Source organism: Acipenser ruthenus, chromosome 38, assembly GCF_902713425.1.
Source record: "Acipenser ruthenus chromosome 38, fAciRut3.2 maternal haplotype, whole genome shotgun sequence".
Classification (NCBI taxonomy): domain Eukaryota; kingdom Metazoa; phylum Chordata; class Actinopteri; order Acipenseriformes; family Acipenseridae; genus Acipenser; species Acipenser ruthenus.
In genome coordinates, this window is record NC_081226.1 from 3655124 (window position 1) to 3665231 (window position 10108).

Genomic DNA, 10108 nt, shown 5'->3' on the forward strand with positions numbered 1-10108 from the left:
TGACGAGCGTCCTTGTTTCTTAAGGAAATAAAATCTGGGCATGCGCAGTGCAGTACGCTTCTACTAAGCCAAACAGAAACAGAACATGCAAAGTATTTAGTGAGTAATGCATGTCCCTGTATGAAATAAAGCATCATTTGCCTGTACATTTTCATGCTATATCTGTATACAAATTGCCTGGTTTGCTTGCTTTCATTCCACAGTGCATGCTTGCTGATAACAACCATGTTACTTCATTATTTGGGCAGGTGCCTCAACTAAGCCAAACAGAAACACAAAATGCAAATTATACAAGAAGAAACAAAGACACCTTCATTCATGTCCCTGTACTGAACTAGCCCTCATTTGATTAAAACATTTACATACCCAAATACAGATCGCATGGTGAGAGTCACCCACAGTCACGCTCCTGTCCCTGCACACACACAGCGACTGCGCAGAAGAGATATTGCACTGGCATAAAGGTCCAGTTGGGGACGCTGCTCCAAACCAACCTGTCTGCTGAACACTCTGAAAGGACGATCAGACTTCTTGAGACCTCTAGGATGGAGAAGCCTGTGCTGGTCTTGCTGTGTCTTGCAGGTAGGGAGTCTTGCATGATGTCATCCACATCTTTACATGGTCTGGTTTCACAGAACCCTATCAGCACTAATCTTGGGCTACATAATGTTACCAGCCTTCAGCAGTAGAATAGGTAATAATAACATTCAGCTCACATTCTACATTTCTGTTTATAATGCTAATTCTATTTCAAATGTGCCTGACTAGATACTCTTTTTAAAATAAAATTCCCATATAAATGCCTTTCTTAGAATAGCCTTAGAGTGCAGTGGGTGTTTCTTCTTGGGTGTAATTCTATTAGTAGATATAACTGCTGCATGCTGTATTAAAACTGAGCTGCTGAATGAGTGAATCATTCATACTAACAATACAATCACAGGTTAGAACTATGAAATAAGATTCAGCTTGCAATGAAATGATTTGTAACAGCAACCTCACCAGCAGCTATATAACAGATAGAGAGAGTTAAAGGACTGTGGATAGACAAGGACTGCACAGGCTGAACACACAGGGACACCCACACAAGCACACAGAGACAGACACTGACACACAGAAATGTACTTTTATACCAACTGTATGTGGAACACCCACTTTTTTAAGAACTGGGAGTATATATTTAAAAAAGCAATACATGTATCCATGATTCATGCCTTTAAATATGTTTTTATGTGGAGTATATTTAATAGGTATATATTATCCAGGGCGACTTACAATCGTAAGCAAAAACATTTCAAGCGTTACAATACAAGTAATACAATAAGAGCAAGAAATACAATAACTTTTGTTCAAGCAAAGTACAAGTTTGACAAACCACAATTCAATAATACAGCAGGTAATAGTGATAGTTACATCAGGATATGATTAAATAGTGATAGTTACATCAGGATGTGATTAAATACAAAGTACTACAGGTTAAAAACTTGGCAGATTACAGTATTCTGAAGTACAGGATTAAATGCAGTAAAATAGGGGCTGATAAGAGCAAAATAAAGCACATTTACATGAAGGGTGATAGTGTCCCAGGATACAAACAGAGGAGTTCTACAGGTGCTCTTTGAAGAGGTGAGTCTTAAGGAGGCGCCGGAATGTGGTCAGGGACTGGGCAGTCCTGACATCTGTAGGAAGGTCATTCCACCACTGCGGAGCAAGGGTGGAGAAGGAGCGGGCTTTGGAGGCAGGGGAGCGTAGCGGTGGTAGAGCTAGTCTTCTAGTGCAGGCGGAGCGGAGAGGTCGAGTGGGGGTGTAGGGAGAGATGAGGGTCTGGAGGTAGCTGGGTGCAGACTGGTCAAGGCATCTGTAGGCTAGTACAAGAGTCTTGAACTGGATGCGAGCGGTGATCGGGAGCCAGTGGAGCGAGCGGAGTAGTGGAGTAGCATGGGCGAAGCGAGGCAGAGAGAACACCAGGCGGGCAGCAGAGTTCTGGATGAAATAGGATGAATTATATAAATTAATCGCGATTAATCTCGCAATTGAAAAAATTAATCTTAGTTAATGTCGGTTCTAATCGCATATTAAATTGATACAATTACTGCATCCATCTAACTTAAATTAGTTTTATTACTGATGCTATTATTATTATTATTATTATTATTATTATTATTATTATTATTATTATTATTATTATTATCCTTGACTGTAAATAAAATTGTTTAAAATGTATTTATTTATTTAACCAGTAAATTTACCCACTGAGACCGTGACCAAAATGTACTTGGGTCAATAATTTAGAAATTACAAATACAACCAACACAATAACATGTGCGGTTCAAGCTTGATCAGCAGCATACAGAGATCAGAAAACAGAATAAATAGGATATCTATTTTTAAATGTGATTGTGGACTGATTTTTTAAATTCTTTTAAAATAAAATTATGTAGCTACAGTAAGCAGTTCTAGGAAATGAACTGTTCATTGTAAAGAGAACATAAAAAACCTGTCGTCATATCCAAAAACTGTAAACAAACAAGAACAATTGTTAGTCTTTACATACTACACGCAAAAAAAAAAAAAAAAAAAAAAAAAAAAAAAAACAGCAACGCAGCCTCTTTTGATTCGTGGGCTTGCAGCGATCCTGAATTTCTGTCGAAACTGGTGGGTTTAATTTGTTGTTGTATTGTTGTTGTCTGTAGCAGAAGAGCTGCTGGTCTATTTTGAGAAGTGAAGGCGTGTTCAGCACGCAGCAGACGAGATGTACTGTCAGCATGATTTTCAAAAGGGGCAAAATAAAAACTAGGTCGCAAAATGATGTTTAAACCCTGTTTAATGTAACCACGTGACTCGATTTATTTATTTTTTGCCAAGCTGACTGTGGCACAGTTTCGTAGCCTCAGAAACGATTTGAGGTAGTGGCTTCATATTTTCAAACCCTGCATGCTTAATGTGTTGGTGACCATGGCGTTGACCTTGAACCTAATATGTCTACCATACGGAGGTCATGTGACTTTTGAAGTTCCAGCTGCATATAGACAGTACGTTCTGAGTTCTATTGCCCAGTAAAAAATTAACCCTAGACTGTCACATTGCTTTAACCGCTGGACAGATCTATCAGACAGATCTCATATCTGGACTTGGAGGTCTTCATAGTTGGTACATAGTTGTATTCTATGATTCTCTCAATAAGGTTCCATTACAGGTGATGTGCTGTGAACATTAACTGTTTCAGTGCCACATTCCTTGACAGATTTTTTTCACACGTTCACAAACCTCATAATCTTATGACATGCCCCTTAGAATGTGCAACTGCGGGCGCTTTGTTTTTGATGCACAATTACAATTGCACATCCAGTTGTAAGATGTAAGCTCTGCATAGCTAATGTTTCTTAAATCTGAAAATCCCATATTAATGAAAACAATTCTTTTTTTCAGGGTTCTTTGTACCTTTTTCAAACCAGATCAGAAGATACTGCTATGATAATGCTGTGATGAGCTGGTCTGAAGCTCAGAGCTACTGTAGAGAGAAGCACACAGACCTGGCCACTGTGGGCAGCCAGGAAGAAGCAGAGCAGCTCTTAAATATTACAGGAGATTCTCTCAATGATACTGCCTGGATCGGGCTGTATTGTGATGACACACAGAATTGGCAGTGGTCTAACAGCGATGATGTCATCTACTCCAACTGGAGGGCAGACCTCTTCTGTGCTTCAGTCAGTTCACAGGGAGAGTGGGAGGATCGAGTCTGCAATGAGAAGAATCCTTTCATGTGCTACACAGGTAAAGATCTCGCTGTTTCTATACTGTGAATATGTATTATTATTCAGATATTTTTGTTTTGTTTTTACAAATTTGAGATTTTCCTTTGGCCTCAGAGTCTCTCTGATCTGCTGTTTGTGTTTACAGAGACCAGCAATATCACTGAGAGATACACCCTGATTGAAGAACAGAAAACCTGGACTGAAGCTCAACAGTACTGTAGAGAACACCACACCGACCTCGTCAGTATAAAGAACGCCAGTGAAAATGAAGACCTAGTGAAGAAAGCGCAGGGCAAGCCCTTCTGGATAGGCCTGTTCAATAACCCGTGGAAGTGGTCACGCCAGGGGGATAACTACACATTTCAAAACTGGAACGGAGGGGAACCAAACAATGCGGGAGGCAATGAGAACTGTGTGGTGATGAATGAGATAGGTGACTGGTATGACAGTTCCTGTAGCGAGAAGTTTCTCTTCGTCTGCTGTTCAGGTAAGGACCCCAGTTTAGCCTGTGTTGTGTGTGTGTGTGTGTGTGCGTGTCTGCGTGTGTGCCTGTGATCTGTGTAAAATGTTTCTCTGTTTATAAAAATTACATATATGTGCAACAAAGTTTTTTTTTTTTTTTGTTCATACCACCCTGATAGGATCTACTGTTTTTCAGTATAGGCACAGTTCTGTTGTCCAGGACATCACCCCAGTCACACTGAGTTCATTAGACTGCAGTGAGGGACTGCTGTTACAGCAATAGACTGACACATTAATCTGTATGTAAGGATGCTGTTTATGTATTTATAGTTTTCCTTTACACTTTATCATACACTACTTGTAGCATCCCTTATATAAGTAAAACCACAGCAAAGTGTAATAAAGCATAGTAAAAGCATGGTAAACTGCAGGTGAGCATGGTAAAGTAAAACATATTTAAAAACATAGGTAATCTATGGGAAATACATTTGGATAACCTTGGGGAAAGTATGGAACACCTGCAAAATTACCATAAAAAACTTTTAAAATGAAAATTACATTCTTACAACGGTGATCTCTGACTTTTAACAACATATCATTTTATCTAAAGATCACATTTTCACTAATCTTATTTTGCGGTTGCCTTCTCCCCAGGAGGTTCCTCTGGTAATTGCAGCTTTGAAGGAACTGAGATGACATGGCATGAAGCTCAGAGCTACTGCAGAAACCACAACAAAGACCTGGTCACCATTCAAGACCAGGACAGGATGAAGAATATTTTAGACATCATGCCTAAAAGTAAATCCACCTGGATCGGTCTGCATCGTGACAAAGAGAACTGGCAGTGGTCCAATGGAGGTGATGTCATCTACTCCAACTGGACATCACAACTCTTCTGTGCTTCAGTCAATTCAAGTGGAGTGTGGAACGAATCACTCTGCAAGGAGAAGAAACCTTTCATGTGCTACAACGGTAGGATGAGATTCAATCAATCTGTTAATGAAACAGCTGAGTGGACTGGATAATGAAGCCAGGTCCAATGTTATGTAAATGTCATATATATATATATAAAACCTGTTTTAACAGACACCTGTACAAATAAAGAGCCAATTTATTGTTTCACAGGAAAGCATTTCAGTGACATTCATCCTCGCCAAGTTAGAGCTATTGGTATTATAAAAATAGATCACATGACCGACAGACACAAGAGGTGTGTCCATAACCCCTCAGAATCAATACCGTGTAAAAGAAAGTCTTTCAGGTTTCATCATAACAGGATAAGTGATTCTCAAGATAAATGCATTCAGCCATACATACAGTCAGCCTCCATACATCCCCAGATTTTGAAACACTCAATAATGTGTGCTAAAGAAGTTCCTTAACAACTCAATTGTACCAGTGGTTATCTATACAAGTGCAAAACTTTTGCATACAGATGGACTGCCTTCTGCCTCCACTGCATCTCCCAGCTGGGAATAATGTATCCTTCTGGTGTTTGAAGGTAATAATTCCCTATATAAAACACAATATCATATTTTAACTGCAGGGGGGTCACTATAGAATATATTTGGTGATTCTAGATGACACATTTGTCTATCTGGCTTTGTTGTTTAATCTTGTTGTAATGGTAAATAATGACCTGTTCTCATCACTATGCAACAGGAGAGCCACCACACCTCTGTGACAGACATTGCTTTTGATCTGCTGTGTGTGTTCACAGAGACCAGCAACATCACTGCGAGATACACCCTGATTGAAGAACTGAAAACCTGGACTGAAGCTCAGCAGTACTGTAGAGAACACCACACCGACCTCGTCAGTATAAATAGTGACAGTGAAAATGAAGACCTAGTGAAGAAAGCGCAGGGCAAGCCCTTCTGGATAGGCCTGTTCAATAACCCGTGGAAGTGGTCACACCAGGGGGATAACTACACATTTCACAACTGGAACACAGGGGAACCAAACAATGTGGGAGGCAATGAGAAATGTGTGATTATAGGTGTAAGGTATAATCAGAATCAATCCAGAGGGGAATGGCGTGATAAGGATTGCAGCTTGAAGCTCCCCTTCTTCTGCTTTGATGGTAAATCTGTTTTTCAAACTTTATAAACCCAGTAACAGATATAATAATATCCACTATGAAAAACACAGTTTCAACAATAAATCTACATGCATGCCTTTTAAAGTCAGTGCAAATGCAAAATCTTGTGAATGGTCTCTAAAATAGCTTAGTACTGGGGGTGTAACATTATTAATGAATGTCCTGCTACGATACATGTTATGGTCCTGATGGGCCACTTGTTTGATGCATGATAAGATCAAATGGACATTTAATAATGCTCCACTTTGTTAAACGACAGAAATTAAATGGGGAGTATTTATTCATAACAACTATAAAACACACTTTTTCTTTCAAGAACTATTTGTTGAACTGCAATGAGCTGTGCTGTGATTTTTGAATTGTATCAGGATATAAAGGATGCATATCTCTATTACTGTATGATACATGTAAAGGTCAATTTAAATTGATACACGAGTAATCATTAAATCCGTACATCCGACCATGTTAACAACTGTGCTAACAGAAGGTTTAATAATTGCTAACATGTTAATAAGCTAGTAGTAGGGGTCCCTACTACTGGCGATTCCAGCAAGAGTGTATTGGTGCTCCCGCGTGTTTGGGAAGCAAAATTGTTTCTCCTCATTGAGCTGTAGTGGACACTACTGGCCAGGTGCCTGCTGAGCTCAGGTGCACCCCTGCAAGGCTGGCCTTTGTCCTGCAGAGGCCGGTACCTCGCTGACATCCTCCTTCGAGTTCCTGTGTTTAAAACAGGAAGCTGGCATGGCTGTGGGATCAGGTGGGGAATTGCTGCGGTCAGGGAGCATACCAGTGCATTCTAAATTGGGAATGAAATCAGAGGTACATTTAATAACCACAAATCAACCCAAAGCAGCAAGACAGATTTCAAAAGAAAAATATACTGTGGAGATATATAGTGTATCTCTTTCAATAAGAAAGTTTATACAGTTGTTAAAAAATAAGTTAATTATGCCCATAAACTAGGGGGAATGAAGGGGGTTTCTAGTCAAATTTAAAATGCTGTCTTTGTGTTCAGATGTCCGGGATCTGGTCCTAGAGAAGGAGAATAAAACCTGGGAGGAAGCCGTTGTCCACTGCAGAGCTCAGCACAGAGAGCTGGCCAGCATCGTCTCGGAGAAGGAGCAACGCTACGCCACCTACCTGTCTGAGCATGCCAACTCCCCTCTGGTGTGGATCGGGCTGAGGCAGAGCCGGCTGTTTGGCTTCTATTTCTGGATGAACAGTGAGCCCCTGGACTACACCAAGTGGAAAGGGGGGGTCCAGCCCCCTGGGTACCCCGACTCCAGCCCCTGCGTAGCCATGACTACAGGGTCTGACCCCCACTGGACTGAGAAACCCTGCACGGAGAAGCTCAACTTCTTCTGCTTCTAAGGTACTGCAGCCTGTCTGTCCTTGCTGATAAAAATCCTTACCCCAATGAAAAGCAGATCATGTGCCATTGTTTACCAGATACACTTTCGTAACTTTACATTTCTTACCTGTTTCATAGCCTACTACGTGTGTGTTTATTATTATTTGAAAACTTACCAGGCTTACTAACTCATTGTCTTTTTTCAACCAAGGAGTCTGCTTCTAAAGCTTTATTTCTGAAAAGCCGTGGTTTGAAAAATGACCACAAGGGGTGCAGCTATATTTTCTCTCCCTTCTGCAATTTTGTTTCTAACATTTAAATGGCAGATGTGTGCCCTCTAGTGGTTATTTTTCACTCAAGGAAAATGATCGCTCATTCAATCTCAGAAAGGTAAACTAAGCAGCAGGATCAGTAATGATCATTATGACTAGGAATGTGAAAAGGAAATTGATTTTAAAACTTACTACACACTTATGGATGATGGCTCGTAACATACCTACTGCAGTATCTATGTTTTAGTATCACTGCAATCCAAGTTACAGTGATCTACTGGATATTTTCTATTCTTTACAATAAAAAAAAAATTGTGGATTGTTTGTCTTTGCACAAATTAGGGTGGCACCCAGAGGTCAGCTATCCACAAGAGGCTTCCTGGATATCCCTTTCCAGATGAAGACAGGCTTAAAGATTATTATGAAAGGAAGTTCATTATAATACAATATTAATGACACAGTTCTCATTTATACTAACAGCGATCATTTCACTATTCTACAATGCATACTATTTGATTGAGCTCTAGATTAGATTGTACTGTATTAACTTTTTCTATAAAGTTGTGATGAAATCATTGCATTTCCATTTTATGAATTAACTGAAAAGTAATGTTATGTTCTAAATATAAATCCTTTAATAGAAAGAAGTTGTTTGTTACACTTGCAATGGAGTTTAAATACAACATGACTTACAACATTCATTACTAAGCTGATCAAAAATAGCTGGGGGTTTTGAATGACTATAAAATCTTTTACCCATTTGTAAAGGAAATCCAAGCCAGCTATAGTCCAGCTACAGGCAGGTCCACCTGATTCTATGTGCAGTCATCTGCATGCAATGCAACATGGGGTGAAATTAATAGGCTATGGTTTAGGGTTTCTCTGCTTTGTATGAATATAAATAGATAATGAGCTGTATTTCTCTGTATTTCTGGATGTATTTTTGCTGAATTATTTCAATAAAAGTTTTAATTTCAATCTTTGTCTACCTTATTGACCGTTATCACCCAGACTTGTCATGATATATAGATGGGGATATAGGCAAGTGTGTCAATGGCATTAATAATAGCAGAAATGATACTATAACTGTCAACTTTTGAAAAGGTTTGCTGACATAAGGAGGTTTAAGAGTAGAGTTCTGAGCAAAATACAAGAGAATGTCTGTCCAGGGAGTTGTAGGAGAGAAGTGTTCAAAAAACATGAGAATCCTGGCAAATACGAGAGAGTTGACAGGTCTGTGATACTCACTTTTCAAAATGATTGACCATTACCAGGGTTCTTTGGGCAAAAAACTATTTACACACAACAAGAATAACCAGCCCTCACAAGCGTTTTCTACCTATTTTTTATTTATATTTTACAATTTAAAACAAATAATAATTATAAAATGTTCAGTTAAGAGCCTTGACGACTTTAATTTCACATGTATAGCCATACATTCTCTCAGTTACTGCTTCAGGTTTTAAAATGACAGTGTTATGTCACGTTCTCACAGCTGTAATTGCTTACATACAGTAGGCTATCACCAGGCTATTAACACGCAGCAGAATATTATATAAAATAAAAGAAAAAGAAAAAGAAAACTTGGCAGGACTGGTTTCCTAAAACTGAATATTGAAAATAAGTTACTGTGACAAGAATGGCACAAGGAACCGGAATATTATAATAATTATAATAATAATAATAATAATAATAATAATAATAATAATAATACAGTAAGCACTCTGATATAAGACACTCAGGGGAGACGTTTAGGAGGACATAGAGATGTTTCAAGTTCCTGTAAGTTGATTCATTGGGGCACGACGGGGGGCACGATGGACGAAATTGAAATGGTGGAAATGACAAATGACTGCTTCCTAACGCAATTTGTCAAGGCATCGACTAGAGGAGAGGCATGCCTTGACTTAGTCTTTTCAAATAATGAAGACAGAATAACTAAAACAGAGGTCAGAGAGCCATTTGCAAACTCAGACCACAACATGGTCTCATTTGAAATATATTTTTAAAACCCCAAAAGTAATGACTAAAGCTAAGGTTTACAATTTTAGAAAAGCAAACTATGAAGATATGAAATGGAGACTAACAGAAGTAGATTGGAGTAAAATAGAGAAAACATCCACAGAAAAAGGATGGCTGTTTTTTAAAAATGTAGTATTAGAGGAACAAA

General features: G+C 39.0%; 1 protein-coding gene across 1 annotated transcript; it reads left to right on the forward strand.

The window, feature by feature from the left end:
* The first annotated feature begins 448 nt into the window (after positions 1 to 448).
* LOC117433863 (macrophage mannose receptor 1-like) lies at positions 449 to 8867 on the forward strand. The gene is made up of 7 exons (XM_059009366.1): positions 449 to 582; positions 3427 to 3771; positions 3898 to 4239; positions 4869 to 5186; positions 5935 to 6297; positions 7331 to 7687; positions 8281 to 8867. Exons 1-6 carry the CDS (start codon positions 546 to 548, stop codon positions 7684 to 7686), a joined length of 1761 nt encoding a protein of 586 aa, XP_058865349.1. The 5' UTR covers positions 449 to 545; the 3' UTR covers position 7687; positions 8281 to 8867.
* Positions 8868 to 10108: the final 1241 nt, after the last annotated feature.

Excerpts from the sequence above, each read along its gene's own strand:
- LOC117433863 (XM_059009366.1), top strand. The coding sequence starts at position 546 with ATGGAGAAGCCTGTGCTGGTCTTGCTGTGTCTTGCAG. Across the intron at positions 583-3,426 it reads GGTCTTGCTGTGTCTTGCAG|GGTTCTTTGTACCTTTTTCA; the intron begins GTAGGGAGTCTT and ends TCTTTTTTTCAG. Across the intron at positions 3,772-3,897 it reads TCCTTTCATGTGCTACACAG|AGACCAGCAATATCACTGAG; the intron begins GTAAAGATCTCG and ends TTGTGTTTACAG.